Here is a 15,368-nt window from a genome sequence, read left to right on the forward strand (position 1 = left end):
CCTTCAGGCAAGCACGAATAACAAATTCCCAATCAGTATGTTCCCATAAATTGTAGTAACCTACAATTCTAACAGCTAATTAAGCACCAGTTTTGTTTTTGGAAGCAGCAGTGTTTTTGATCACAGTTAAAAATACTCCAAAACAAAATGTGTATATTTTTTGCAAGTTTCTTTGATGGCCCATTGCGTTGCTATTGATGCTGCTGAACTGCATGAGCCATGGCATGGTCCATATCGTTGAGACCTGGCAAGCCAGTTCACTTAGGGAAAATTGATTCTGACCACAGTTGTCAAAACAAAAAGGTATTAAATAAGAAATGCCTTTACAATATGAAACAAATGGTTGTTTTGGGATGAGCAAATACTGCAGGATTGGGCCATGTATCGGGAAACTGAATCTCATTATTAGGAAATTAAAAACATTTTTTCTATGCTCCTGTATTTAATATCATATAAAGTCCGCATTCATCTCTGAGACAGGAGCTGATGGGGGACACCAGGGAGTAAGAGGTCAGGCTAAGGACGGGAGGTTGAAGTGTGGCAAGATAATAAATGTAACCTTTCCTTTGCTGGGGAGGGAATGAAGATAATTAAATAGCCCCAAAGCACATCTGGCTAGGCCCATCTGATTCAGCATGTTCTTCTGGTTCTGTTATGGAACCACTTGGTGTAAGTAACTATATCTGCTTTCCCCAAGAGGAACCTGTGGGGAGAGAAGTAGTGGAAACACCAGTTCACAATTCACATTGATCCTTTGCACTGCCCCCACCCAGTCTGTACCCCAGCCCCGCACAGGGAGGTTTGTAGCTTTCCATGCCAGCACGGCTGAATCTGGACCTCATGATCCTGAAAGGTTTCTACAGAATTGCTCCATTGCAGGATCCCATTAACACACAAATGAAGAGGCTAATTCCTAATTCAAAGTGACTCAAAGGAAAGTAGTAGCCAGGAGTAGTAAGACAGCTATGTGACACTGGGCTAGACACACGACACCAGTGTAGGACTTCAAGCAGCATATATTCTGCATTAAAATCTGTATTTCCATTCTGGACATGCTGCACAGTGCGAAATTATCCATAGCTTGGTGACAAAGCTCAATCAGCTAGGACAAGATAATGAATAAAGAGATTTGCAGACGCATTTCTGATTCATTTGTAGATTTCTGCATGTGAGTGAGATAGCAGGATTCAGTCTGAATCTTCCTCTGCCTGCAATGGCAATCACGCTTTGGATAGCAGTTTTCACTGCACCACTGCTGTCAAGATGTAGCTAATCCCAATCCTTGTATCTGTTGCTAGATACAAGGGTATCATCAAACAATAACCCATACTCAATGGGGACCCCATCCTGAAAGAAATCTTTCCTGAACTCCCTCGTTTGGCCTTCAAACAACCTCCCAACCTCTAAAAGCTCATCACCAGAAGGAAGCTCCTCACAGCAGGGGCGGGCTCCAGGCCCCAGCACGCCAAGCGCGTGCTTGGGGCGGCAAGCTGCTGGGGGCACTCTGCTGGCGCCATGAGGGCAGCAGGCAGGCTGCCCTTGGTGGCTTGCCTGTGGAGGGGCCGCCGAAGCCGCAGGACCAGCGGACCGTCCACAGGCACGCCTGCGGGAGGCAGCCTGCCTGCCATGCTTGGGGTGGAAAAATTCCTAGAGCCGCCCCTGCCTCACAGACCAGGACACCCAACTCAAAGTGGCACCAGATGCTGTCAGAACAACAGATGCCAAAACTGCAGACACATCTCCACTGCTACAATGATCAACACCCCCTACAATACACCTTTCAAGTTCCATCGTCTTACATGTGTCTATCACACCATGTGGTGTACCTCATCCAGTGCACAAAATGCCCCAATAACAACTATGTGAGTGAAACCAAACAGTCATTGCTCTCACACAGGAAAATGATAAAAGACAAAAACCACCATATCACCTGTGGGCGAACATGTCACAAAGCAATCACTCTGTATCTGATTTCTCAGTCATCATCCTCAAAGGAAACCTGCCCAACACTTTCAAAAGACCAACCTGGAAGCTTAAATGCATCACTTTGCTAGAAACTAAAAATCATGGATTTAATAAAGATATTGGAATTATGGCTTATTACAACAATCTGTAGCCCACTAATCCCCTTTTTTTCCCCTATGATTATAGAGGTGTCAATGGGCCATTTCACCTTGAACGGTCCCTTAGAATATGTTCTAACTTCTTACTAAACTATCTCTTTGACCTTGTATTTAGCTGTGACGCTCTGAGGGCACATCTATACTTAAAATGCTGCATCAGTGCAGCTGCATCACTGTAGCGCTTTAATGATGATGCTCGAAGCTGATGAGAGAGCTCTCTCGGTGGTGTAGTTAATCCATCTATTTGAGAGGCGGTAGCTATGCTGACAGGAGAAGCGCTCCCGCTAACATCAGGCTGTCCACACAAGCGCTTATGTCAGTGTAACTTATGTGGCTCAGGTGTGTGGGTTTCTCACATCCTGAGTGAGTAGTTATACCGATATAGGTCTGTAGTGTAGACCCAGACCTCAGTACTTTTCTCAGATCTGAGAGAGAGCTCTATGTAACTTGAAAGCTTGTGTCTCTCACCAACAGATGTTGGTGCAATGAAAGATATTATCTCACCCACCTTGTCTTGCTAGATTTGCTGTTAGTTCACAGAATCATAGAAATTAGAGTGGAAAAACTAGATTCTCTATTATTCTCTGTCCAGAATATTAAAAAATATCACCCTAAAAAATCATCCTAATATGGCACTAGCACATTATCTAGTTTATCTCCCTGTTAGTAATGGAAGGTGATTTATTCTGTCTCCTAAACAAAGTGTCTGTTATTCTTTGCTATTCTTCACCCTGAAAGTAAATAAAATATTTTCATAAGAGGCAGTAGCATAATCTGAGGCACCTTTATGCTTTTGCTGGAAGACGCGAATCAATGGGAGTTGGGAAAGCAGGATCAGGCCCCAAATTAGCCAGCTCCAAGTGCCATGCTGGAGAAATTAGCATAAAGCAAATATAAATGTACCTGTGGACTTTGGCAGAAGCTGTTTTCAAACGTAGGTTCTTTATCAGCGTTTGGAATATAGCATTTAAGAGCAACACAACTTGGACTGCACTAACAGCATTTCATTGTAGTAATGTTTAAGGACTATGTGATTGATCATTTTCTTTTATGTTCGATTCTGCATACACTCATCTTCAGCTCTGGAACATGCTTTACAATAGCAATGCTCTGCAGGGTATATGCATCACCGGCTGTGAATGCCCAGCTTGTTAGTCAACGTTAGGTATTTATACAGCCTCCATTACTGTAGTATCTGAGCATCTCACATTTTTTAATGCATTATCCTCCCAACTCCCCTGTGAAATAGGGAAGTGCCATTATCTCCATTTTACACATGGGGAACTCAGGCACAGAGATGAAGTGAGGTCCTACAGGAAGTCTGTGGCAGAGCAGGGAACTGAACTGGGCTCACCCTCGCCCCTGGACTATCCTTGTGCTTTTGTTATTCTGGTGGCATAATGCCTGAGCGTAGCACTCAGGGATTAATCCCTACTTGTGATTATTCACAGGATTTCATTTGTTTGCAAAAATTATTGTGATTTTGTCACTCCGTGTCATTATAATCTGCAAAGGAAGAGAAGACTCGTCATAGCAATGTTCTGTGGAGGGACTGGAGAGCATGGCCACGTATACAGCAAGGGAATGGCACGGACAGAGGAGAAGCCAGGGAGGTTGATTCAGTGTGTCTTCTCTGCAGCCTCATCACTGAAGTTCCTGTGGAGCACCGAGTGGAAATGAAATCTGCCATCCTGTGCTCAGACCCTTAGGGAGAAAAGTCAGATGCAGCCACAATTGTACCTTGTCCTTATAAAACACTGTATAAAGGGGCTCAGACTTTAAAGCTTTGAGCTCAGACACTCTTCTGGCAAACGTTATAGCCATGAGAAACACCACTTTCCAAGAGAGGTAAACCAGAGAACAAGTTGCTAGAGATTCGAAAGAGGGCCCTCCATGAGCCTTGAGAGGACCTGGGGGTATAGTCTGTCTAGCTCTTTAAGGAAGCATCCAACCATGGGGTTAGTAAATACCAACTGCCCCGCTGCGCCCGGGTGGAAAGCAGAAATATCTGCCAGGTGCACCTTGATTGACGAGACTGCCAGCCCTTGCTGCTTTAAGCAGAGTAAATAGTCCAGTATAAAGGGGATTGAGGACTGCAGCGGAGGCATGCCCTTCTGTGCAGACCAAATAGAGAAACTTTTCTACTTGGCTAGATAAGTGGCATGAGTGGAGGGCTTTCTACTGCCAAGGAAAACTTCCCTAACCAAATTGGAGCACTGGAGCTTTAACAGGTTTAGCCATGGATTTTCCATGCAGTGAGGTAGAGAGACTCCATGTGGGAGTGCTGAAGGTGGCCATGGAACTACGTGATGAGGTCTGGACTCATGGGCAAGGTCATGGGCGTGTCCATCAAGAGGTTTAACAGTGTGGAGAACTAGTGTTGGTGGGGCTACATCAGTGCTATGAGAATCAAAGTAACCTTGTCCTGTTAGGCCTTGCGGAGGACCTTGTGGATGAGAGGGAATGATGGGAATGCATACAGCAGGTGCCCCATCCACGAGAGGAGAAAGGCATCCACAACTGAGCCGGTGCTGTGATTCAGGAAGGAGCAGAACTGCTGGCATGTCCTGTTGCCTTGTGTTATGAACAGGTCTACATGGGGAGATCCCCACTTCAGGAAGATATTGCTGACGATGTCCGGACGGAGGGACCATTTATGGCCACGAAAAGATCTGCTGAGATCAGCCAGTTCATTTTGTGCCCCCGGCAGATACGATGCCTCCAACTGTATCGAGTGGGCGATGCAAAAGTCCCACAACCTGAGGGCTTCCTGTCACTGGGGAGAGGAGCAAGCACCATCCTGTTTGTTTATATAGAACATCATTATTGTCTGTCAACACTGATACACATTTGCCCTGAAGATGGGCCTGAAATGTCTGGCAAGCTAGAAGCACCACCCGTGCGCCCTGATGTTGAAGTGTAGTGATACCTCCGCTTGGGACCATAAGCCTTGAGTTCTGAGGTTGCCCAGGTGCATTCCCCACCCCAGTGCTGATGCATCCATGACTAGTGACAGCAACAGCTGAGGTTTGGAAAAATACTCCTGCACAGACTGTCTGTGGATCAGGCCACTACTGGAGGGATTCGAGAGCCCGGGGAGAAAGCATGACCAGAATGTCCAGATGGTCCTGGTTTGGTCTATACGCTTGGGCCAGTCACACCTGGAGGGGATGGAGGCGCAGCCTTGCGTGCTGCACCACATAAGTGCATGCTGCCATATGCCCGAGTAATTTAGGCAGTTTCTGGTTGTTGTGGTTGGGAACCGGTAGAGACTTTGTATGATGACACTCATGGCTAGAAAACAAAACTCAGGCAGGAACGCCCTGGCCTGGGTGAAGTCCAGGAGGGCCCCAATAAATTCTATTCTTTGAGTGGGAACCAGAGTTGACTTTGTCATGCTGAGGATGAGATGAGATTGGGGAACATTGTACGTACCAGGTTCATGTGTTTCTCCACCTGAGCTTGGGACTGGCCCTTGATAAGCCAATCGGCAGGAAGACTTGCACCTGATGCTTTTGAAGGAAGGCTGCCACGACCGCCATGCACTTGGTGAACACCCAAGGTGCTGCCGATAAGCCAAAGGGGAGGACCATGAACTGATAATACGTGCCGGTGACCACAAATCGCAGAAACTGTCTCTGGAAAGGGATTATGGAGATGTGGAAGTACCCATCCTTCAAGTTGAGGGTGGTGTACCAGTCCCCCAGATCCAGAGAGGGAATGATGGAGGCCAGGGAGACAGTGTGGAACTTCAATTTCTTCATGAATTTGTTGAGTTTCGCAGGTCTAAAATGGGCCTGAGCCCACCTTTGGCCTTGGGGATTAAGAAGTAATGGGAGTAGAATCCCCTGCCCCAAACTCCAGGGAAAATTACTCTACTTCCCCACCCCAGCTGTAGGAATGTTTGCATCTCCTGCACTATAAGTTACTTGTGAGAAGGGTCCCTGAAGAGGGACAGAGAGAGTGGGTGGGAGGGCAGGAGGGAGCAGAATTAGAGAGAATATCCCAGTTCTACCATGCTCAGGACCCAATGGTCTGAGGTTATTTGAGCCCAGGCATGGTAGAAATGGGATGGACAGTTCACAAAGGAAGAGGAAGGATCCAGGTATTGAACTGGTGCTCCGTCTTGGGCGCATCTTCAAAAGTTTGGCTTTGAGCCCAAGGACTGCTTAGCTGAGCCCTGCCCTTGGCTGGAGGAGACCTGAGATGAGCGCCTCCTATTACTTCTGCCCTGCTTCCTACTGTAGTCCTGTCTAGGACGGGCAGGGTAGAACCGTTGGGTAGCCTAGCACTTAAATGCCTTTCTTTGTAGGGCTAGTGTATGCAGCCCCAAAGACTTGAGGGTCACCTGTGAGTCCTTAAGGCTATGCAGCCTTGAGTTTGTCTGCTCCACAAAGAGGCCGGAGCAGTTGAAGAACAGGTCCTGAATTGTGTTCTGGACCTCATGCGGCAGCCAAGAGCTGTGTTTCATAGCTATGGCTGTGCCCAGAGTGCGGGTGGCTGAGTCAGCTGAGTCCAGAGTGGCCTGAAGAGAGCTCCTGGTGACCTCCTCCAGAACCGCTCCAAACTCTGATCAGAAGTCAGTTAGCAGCAATTCCTGGAATTTGGCCGCAGAGCCCCAGGAATTATAAGCATAGCAGCTCAGGACCACTTGCTGATTCGCTATGCGAAGCTGGAGCCCCCTAGTGAAGTAGACTTTCCACCCAAAGAGGTCCAGAAACTTAGCATCCTTAGATTTGGGAGTAGGTTCCAGTTGCCTCTGGCACTCTATGTGGTTCACCATCTCCAGCACCAGGGTCCTGGGCTGCGGGTGGGGGAAGAGGTGCTTGTACCCCTTGGAAGGCACAAAGTGTTTGCGCTCTATGCTCTTGGCTATTGGTGAGATAGAGGCGAGTGTATGCCACAGCACCTTGGTGGTATTCTGTATGGTTTTGATGAGGGGCAGAGCCACCCTTGAGGGCTCGTCAGGGGCCAGAATATCCACCACGGGATCCATATCCTCAGAGACTACCTCTGCCTGCAATTTCAGGTTCTGGGCCACCCTCCTGAACAGGTCTTGATGGGCTCCAGTGTCCATAGTGTCCATAGTGGTGGAGGTGCCTGCTACCGCCTCATCCAGGGAGGATGAGGACGATGCCCTTGGAGGCACGGAGTCCTCTTGCCCCTCTGGCTCGTGGGGATCTCCTTGCGCTGCTTGAGAGGTGCAGGAAATGGCAGCAGCTGCTTTGGTGCCAGTGTCTGTTCTGGTGCTGACGTCCTCATTAGTCTGGGCTTGTGCATCCCTAACCCGGGGAGGCTCCTGTGCTACAGATGTGGCCGTTGGTGGGATTCACACCTCCAACGTCACCAACAGGGCCCTGAAATCTGGGCCCTGGACTTGGCGGTAGGCCCACATGGTGTCCAGAAGGCCACTGCGTCGGTCCCTGTCACTGCGGAGGCCAGGACATTACAGGCCCCGGCTGCCCTTTGTCTTGCCTAAGGCTGTGCTGGAACCGGTGCCAGGAGTGGGGTTGGCTCTGCTTGGAAGCATACGAGTCTGCCTCTGACTCTGAGGCAAAGTCTGAATCTGACCAGGATGCTGCAGATCGAGATTGTGCCGGGGATCAGTGCTGTGGTGAAGGCGATCGGCACCACATCATAGTGGGCTTGCCCTTATGCCGGATTGGCATTGGTGCCAACGATGTTGTCAGTTCTGGAGCTGTAGCCTGAGCCGGCACCTGTGCACCTGCCGGGGGAATGGGAAACTGTGTCGTCATGGCGATCAACTCCCTGCCCATCTCAAATGTGTCTGGTGTGGAGGGAGCATCCAAGTCCTCCTCCAAATCTTCCCGTACGGGGGAGTTCACTGTGGTCAGACACAACGGACTTCCTCAAGAGGCCAGAGTCAATGGCGCCAGTCTAGGAAGACCCGACGCTGGGTGTTCCGACGTGGGACACATCGCATTGGTGCCTGCCTTCCCCGCTGCCCTAGCAGAGGAGCGCCCCCTGTCAGCTCTCTTTTTCTTGTGTGGCACCGGCGACTGCAAGCGGTGCCTCACACTAGAGATGGTCCTCAGTGCTGGGGAATGGCAGTGCCATGGCCCTTTGCATGAGTCCTTCCTTGGTGCTGAGGCTTCCCACACCGAGACCGGGACGTTGTGCACTGAAGCGCTGGGTCAGACACCGTGTGGGGAGGGTGAGGTTGAACAGCTGACTACATTAGAAGGTGCTTTAAGTGAAAGTCCTGCTCTGTCTTAGTACTGGCCTTAAAACCCCTGCAGATTTTGCACCTGTCGGACTGTTGTCCCTGAGACACTTTAGACAGGAATCGTGTTGGTCTCCCTTTGGCATGGGCTTCAGGCAGGACCCGCACAGCCTGAAGCCCTGAGACCGAGGCAAGCTCCAGTCCCGGGATGGGAACAAAGTAGTGTGTGTTTGTGGGATAACCCTCAACTAAAACTTGGCTAACTACTACACTTATCACTAACTAAAACTCTCAAACTATTTACAGGGAGAAAAGGAGAGTCCACTACAGAGTCACTTGCTAAAGCAAGAGAGGAGCTGTTCCAACGACCATCACTGGTGGTAAGAAGAAACTGAAGATGCAGTGGGTTGGCAGGGACCTATATACACAGCCATGAAGGTGCCACTCCAGGGGGCCTCACACCCAAGCCAATGGGTACCGCTAGGAAAAAACCTTCCGACAATTGTGCATGCGGAGTGCACACACCTACTTGGGATTTACATGAGCAAGCACTTGAAGAAGAACAATAAGCATAACATAAGAAAAGAGCTGGTGTCTTACTCTAAAATAAGAAGCGACTGTCTGTGTTTTCATACCAGTCGTCTCTCTTGGATGAGGTGTAATATCTTCAGTTTCATTCTATACAGATCAAGAAAGAAAATGACAGTTATCTTTACAGAGCCTGAGTTTATTTGGCAACATCCCAACAAAGTGCCCTTTAAAAGAACACCACTAATAAAATGAAATATGTATTCTAAACTGCAAAGGCTATTGAATAATCACTAGCAAAATCTGAATCGTTGCGCAAGCATGTTACACTACTTTGTCACATGGTACACACACACTCACACACACACAGACACACACACTGAGGACACAGTTTGATAACTGAACATCCAGGTAAATGTCACAAATAATGTGATAAGAGGAGACAATTTTTTTTATATCAAGGATTGCTGATGTCCTGAACATAATTTCAGCATCACTGTTATTTTGGTTATTCTCTACAGAACATGACCATACGCCACACAAATTAGAGAAAATATTTTTAAATTTCTCCTTTTAACTATGATAGCCCAGTTTAGGAAATATTTTTTTCTGAAGTAGTTATAAAACTATAGTCAGAAAGAAGGGAAATTGTAGGTTTTTACCTCACGGAAGGAATACGAATTGCACAACACAAAGATATCCAGCTAAACAGAAAAGAAAATAGGAGAGGGAGAAAAACCAAGGAAGGGGTTACTTGCTTACTTTCAGTAGCAATAAGAACATTGCCTTTGTCTACTTTAAATGAAGGTTCAAAACACTGCCGTGAAATTAGGTTTCTTACCTTAGTATGACTGATTGATTTTTGGGGGGTCCACATCTGGTAGTTTATTGCACTTTTGCTTTTGGTATGTGCCAGGTTACCTAAGGAAAGACGAGAGGAGAAAACCTGCTAAAAAATGTATATTTCAGTTACACTAAAAAAACACATTATCCAAGTACCTGGTGATACGTCTATATAAACCCTTGCATTCATGTCTCTTTATTTCCCTTCTAGCTTTTGGTAATGAACTTTGAGAAAGCCACAACCATTCTGAGGAGATGAAACAAGGGCTCTACATTTCTTACTCTGCACTTACATGACCTGCTAAAGCAAACACAAAACAAAACACATCTGCCCCAACCAGGAAGCCACGCACTACAACCCCCCTTTAGACTGCCGTAGCAGATAAAGTTGCCTTAGAGTAGGTGCAAATGTAATTTACATCCCTTTTAAGGCACTTTTCCACTGCCAGAATGATGCAAAGGGGTCTTATTGTAAACGGAAACCAGTCCCTCTGGATCAAGCAAAATTCCCATTATGACTTCCAGGACTGGCTGCATTACAACAGTTTAAGCAGATACGGATCTTCTAAAGGAATATGGAAACGTCTTATGAACTTTTAGCAATTGCACTTTTGGGTTGACAAAATCAACCATTCTAGCAACCTGACATTGTTTTAGTTTCCAAAATGCTCTTTCTGGAGTCTGCAATGTACAAATTGTGCTCAGGTACTACAGTGATGTGAGGACAAAACCTGCGTAGGCAGATACAGACATAATTCACTACTGGCTAGTGTGTCAATGGTTCATGGATTATGTGACCATATCAAGTACTGAAGACCCCTTGACCTAACAGAATGTCAATAGATCTTTTTATTCTCTTTAAAAAAATTTTTTAAAAAGCTCTCTCACTTTAAAAAATAGACCCACAATCCATATATTAATAACTCATATATCCTGACAAAAGCCAAGGTCACAAAAAAATTCAGAGATACATCTGCCACATCCTGATACTGCAAAGTTGTGCTTATGACACCATCAGTATCTGAACAGAGAGTAATCCCAGTTCTGCTCCCACATACAGAGAGGCAACAGGAGTTGACTCAGAGGAGGTGCACCTTTGCACCTCAGTGGGTTCTAATGCCAGGATAAAATTGCATGTGAAGGATGTCGTGTCACAGTGAACTCTGAACTGTCCTGCTTCTATTGACTTCAAATAGAACTGACTTGCTGTTCTTATTCAGACAAAATTCCTTCTGTAATCAATAGTTTTGCCTAAGAAAAGACTTCAGATTTACTGTAAGATACAATAAAATGTAGAGCATTATCTGTAACACATTCTCTACTATTCAGTCTAGCTTTCCCGTTCAATTATAAATACAGCTCCCACATGATTGTACAGGTAACTGCAGGAGAAAACATGCATATTTTCTGGCACAGGTGCATTGAAGCATATACAACACAATGTAAAAATATATCCTGTTTAAAAATGACAGTACATACTCTGATCATTAGTTCCATGGCGCAGTATAAAGAGATGACACGAGATGATATTGGGTTTCTAAACTGTAATTTTGGAGAAACTTACGTATTCTGTTGTTTCTAGCACTGGATGAAACCCACCAAGGCTGCGTAATATCATTTGAGAGCCAGACAAAAACCAAGAGTGTTCAGTACTGAGGGGGTTAGTTATCTGGATTAGAAAAATCTGCCACAATTACTGGTACATTACCTGTTTTGGTAAGAGGATGGGTTACCAGCTGTCGAGTCAGATTGTTTTCTGATGACCGCAACAGCAGCACAATGTCAGCTGGTAAGGTATTTCTGTTTTTGGCTAAGAATCCACTTGCATTATAAAGAACCTGTTTAAAAAGTGCATTTATAGTTATGCAGCTTTTCTTTATGCATCAGATGCTGCTTCCTCCTGTAGCTTCTGGACTTTCGGCATGGAAGCCTAGTTGTAAGTACTTTGAAATGGGGCCTGTAATATGTCAACAGACATCATAGTTTTTCAGTCATAAGGGGCAGTAATTCAGCCTTCTCTTTTGGCCACTGCTAGCTTTAATGTTTAATATGTAGAAACATTAAGATGATAATCATGAAAGAAAAATGTGAAGATGGTGACTAATCCCTGCAGGAGCCATGAGACATTTGTTCTGCACAGTGTACAGGTATTTGCAGTACACTTAACATCTCATCTTAGAGATCTGTTAACAGGAGATTTTCAAAGGCACCAGGGTCAGTTAAGTACCCAGTTCTCATTGAACAAAAATCAATGAGAGCTACGCCTCTAACTCAGAGTTGTCTCTGAGAATCTCCCCCAACATTGATAAAACAACAACAAATACATTTACGTTCTCTTACCTTTCCTGCATAATGGTAAATCCCAAAGGTTAGGTCTACTCTTTTGGGTCTCCAAAAGTATTTTGACTTCAAGTTATCTTCAAATTTTTCTGTAAGCAGATACACAGTTTGTCTTCCTGGAGTAATTGTACAAAAACAGCGACGAGTCCACAGCAGTTTGGATCAGGACTCAAGTAAGGAAACTAAACTGGCTTTTCAGGCAGATGCAGAAACAGACTCACATTTTTTAAAGAGAGGAGAAAGAACCATCAGGATGGCTGCATGGCTAAGGCACTGGACAAGGACTCAGCAGTTCTTGCTTCAACTATTGGCTCTGCTACAGACTTTCTGTGTGACCTTGGACAAATCACTTAATCCCTCTTTGCTTTACTTCCCCATTTATAAAATGAGGACAATAATACTGTCTATTTTACAGGGATGTTGCGAAGATAAATTCACTGATGGTTTTGGAGGCACTCAGTGATGGGGATTATATAAGTACCAGGATAGACAAAGGGCTCATATTACAGCTGTCGTTTGGCTATAAAAAAAACATGGCAGTATTTCTGGCTGTTTGGTTGTGTGATGATCTGCGATCACCCATAACCCTGATCCCACTCTTTATACTTGTGGGCAATGACTGAAGTACGGGTTTGCCTACACTGAAACTAGAACAAAACTCACTAAATCAGTTGTAACTCACATCTTGAGTAATTTCTGTGCAAGTTTGTGTGTAGACATTCTTTTTCCAAAATAAGAGTGTCCACACACTGAGTTGCACTGAAACATTAAAGGTGTAAATTACAACAGTTTAGGGATTTGGGTTCCAGTTTGTATGTAGACAAGCCCTGACACAGTATTTGCTTGTTTTAACATGAGACCGTTTCTGTGCCTTTGTGCCAGATTCATACCTTACAGAGCTAGAATTTCTTGACAAGAGATGGGTCAGACCAAAGTCCCAGATCCAAACACCTCTTTAACCATAAGAACGGCGTATTTGCAATCTGATTCCAGATCTGGACCCAAATTGGTCATTATCTCCAAAACCTTGGATCCAAACATTCCTGAATGGTGGAGTGTTTGAAATCTGGACCCATCTCTTGTGGCTCAGGCCCATCTTGCTCCTTTTCATAAGAAGAAAGTTTAATTTCAGAGCTGGATTCAGTTCCCCTCTCCCTCAAATCTACATGGGAAGCTGGACCACGTTCACACTGAAAACATAGCTAATGGCCATAAAAATATACTTTAAATAGGACTTTAAAACTTATGCCCCCTAAGGCCCTCTGAAGTATAACATACCTACCTACAAGCGTCTGATCAGTTGCTCGCGGGAATCGACTTTCCTCATCAAGGAGAGACAATAAACCCATTGGTTTCTGGAGGAACATATCTAAGAGAGGCCGGTTATCCTCATACTCTATAACTCTTGCATCAACACCTTCATATAGGTATTCATTCTGTAACAGGTGACAATGTATGCATGTTTCACCCACAAACACAGAGAAGTTTCAGAATATGATTCACAAACTGACAGCTGAGCGGAATCATATTTACATAGAATAAACAATACTCAAGGGGCGAATGCATCAGTGTTTTGTAAGAAAGAATGTCACTTTGAATGTGCAACACACGGCAATGCTATAAGCTTTAATCTTGGGTGCCTCATGCTGTGTGTTTTGTAAAATCATATATTTACCATGTACACACAAGACCAAATAAACATCAACAACGTCAAAGAGCTCAAGCTACCATGTCTGAGGGCAAGATAGAGACTTTAGTGTCCTTCCATGGTTTACTCCTCTAGTCTGTATTGTAATAAAACTGTTCTGAAGTCATTTGGGGGCTTCGTTTATATTCCCACATTGTTTCATTAGTCAGACCTATTGCCAGTACAATGGCCAAGATTCGTAAAAATGACTAGTCATCTTGAGACACCTTAAAAGGACCAGATTTTGGGAAGGCTGGAGCTCAGCACTTTCTGAAAATCAAAGCCGTATAAGATGTCTCAAATTGGGCCCCCTAACCACTTTTGAAAATCTAGGCCAGTGTATTCAATATGGTAGAAAACAAATCTAGTTTCTATGCTCAGGAATACAGAGATCTCAGACTTCTCAAGGTGATGAGAACATCTACTACGCAATCTCTGCAAACGTATCATGCCCTCAGCATTTTCTTTTGTTTTTAAAGTCTTTTTTTTATAAATCAGGGAAAAGTAGCCAGATTTTGCTTTAATTCTCTTGCAGTCTGTTCCCTAAATCCACAAAACAGTTAATTAAGCCTTTTGATTCTCTTCACAAATCATTTTTTTAATCTAAAGAACAAAATCCTTTTCAGTTACCTTTAGTTTTACCATGACAGCTTTGTCTTATTAAGTGATGTCATCAGTCCAGTGTTGCCTGTTTTCATTGCAAACACATTATCCTAGGGACTACACTGATTCCTGACAGATGGATAACATTCAACAATTGAAGTCCCCTATAACTAAGCAGGAAGGTCTTCCAGACCAATGAAGATCTCCCTCTGTATATAATTCACCTTAGTCTGAAAAGTTGGGAAATGGAGAAGGTAACACGGAGCATATTTTGGAAAGCATTTCATCACCACGTATTGCTTTATAACAAGAAAAGCATGTCCTGAGACCTCTGATGACTTCACCTCTCAGTCAGACAGAACCAAAAGTATAATCAACAAAATCAGAAATGCTGATGTGACAAATAAGACCTAGACAAATATGATCTTCAAATCCATCTGAAAGAGACTACAGAATGACTGCTACAATCATACTTTTGGCCAGATTTACTTATTTTCTTCTGACTTCCTAGACTTTTGGGCTTGATTGTGACTCTGACTGCATGCCCGCACAAGGAAATAAGATGTGACCCCCTCAATACAGCTCTATGTGGGATAGTCATATCTTGGTGCCCACCATATAAGATTAAGCCCTTTTTACTCCTGCCCAGGGACAGGTGGATGGGGAGCAGTGTGCTCATATGGAGTTTTGGCTTCATCCCATCACTCATTGGTCTGAGTCATGAGGCCAGCACAGGAGAGGAGCATAATCAGATATCAGTGGTGCAGGCTAGCAGTAAATTAGTATACCTTTAGAAGCAAGGAGGCTGCAGAGGAGGAATTGTGACTCAAAGGTATGTTTATGAGACACAGTGTCTCCCAAGGATAATCCTGCTATGGTGCTGTCATAGCTTCCTACTCAGATTTGAACCTTAGCGTTCATAAACTGAGAAGCTAGCATGACCCCTCTAAGCTTAATTACCAGCTTAGATCTGATATCGCTGCCACCAGCCAGGAATTTCCAGGGCCTGACTCCCTCTCTCGTCTCCCAAAACCTTCTCTGGGGGACCCCAAGACTCAGA

At 45.0% G+C, this 15,368-nt stretch overlaps 1 protein-coding gene across 1 annotated transcript in view; it reads right to left on the reverse strand.

Moving 5' to 3' along the window:
* Window positions 1-15,368, reverse strand: part of LOC116828155 (myosin-IIIa-like) — a 113,756-nt gene that overhangs the window by 47,905 nt on the left and 50,483 nt on the right. Inside the window, exons 13-18 of the mRNA XM_032786182.2 lie at window positions 13,301-13,454; window positions 12,019-12,107; window positions 11,387-11,516; window positions 9,677-9,756; window positions 9,498-9,539; window positions 8,908-8,985 (exon numbers count right to left, since the gene is read on the reverse strand). Of these exons, the coding sequence (XP_032642073.2) occupies window positions 8,908-8,985; window positions 9,498-9,539; window positions 9,677-9,756; window positions 11,387-11,516; window positions 12,019-12,107; window positions 13,301-13,454 (573 nt within the window). The remainder of the gene's footprint in view (window positions 1-8,907; window positions 8,986-9,497; window positions 9,540-9,676; window positions 9,757-11,386; window positions 11,517-12,018; window positions 12,108-13,300; window positions 13,455-15,368) is intronic.

The sequence above is a fragment of the Chelonoidis abingdonii genome, chromosome 2, assembly GCF_003597395.2.
Source record: "Chelonoidis abingdonii isolate Lonesome George chromosome 2, CheloAbing_2.0, whole genome shotgun sequence".
In the NCBI taxonomy this organism is placed as follows: Eukaryota; Metazoa; Chordata; order Testudines; family Testudinidae; genus Chelonoidis; species Chelonoidis abingdonii.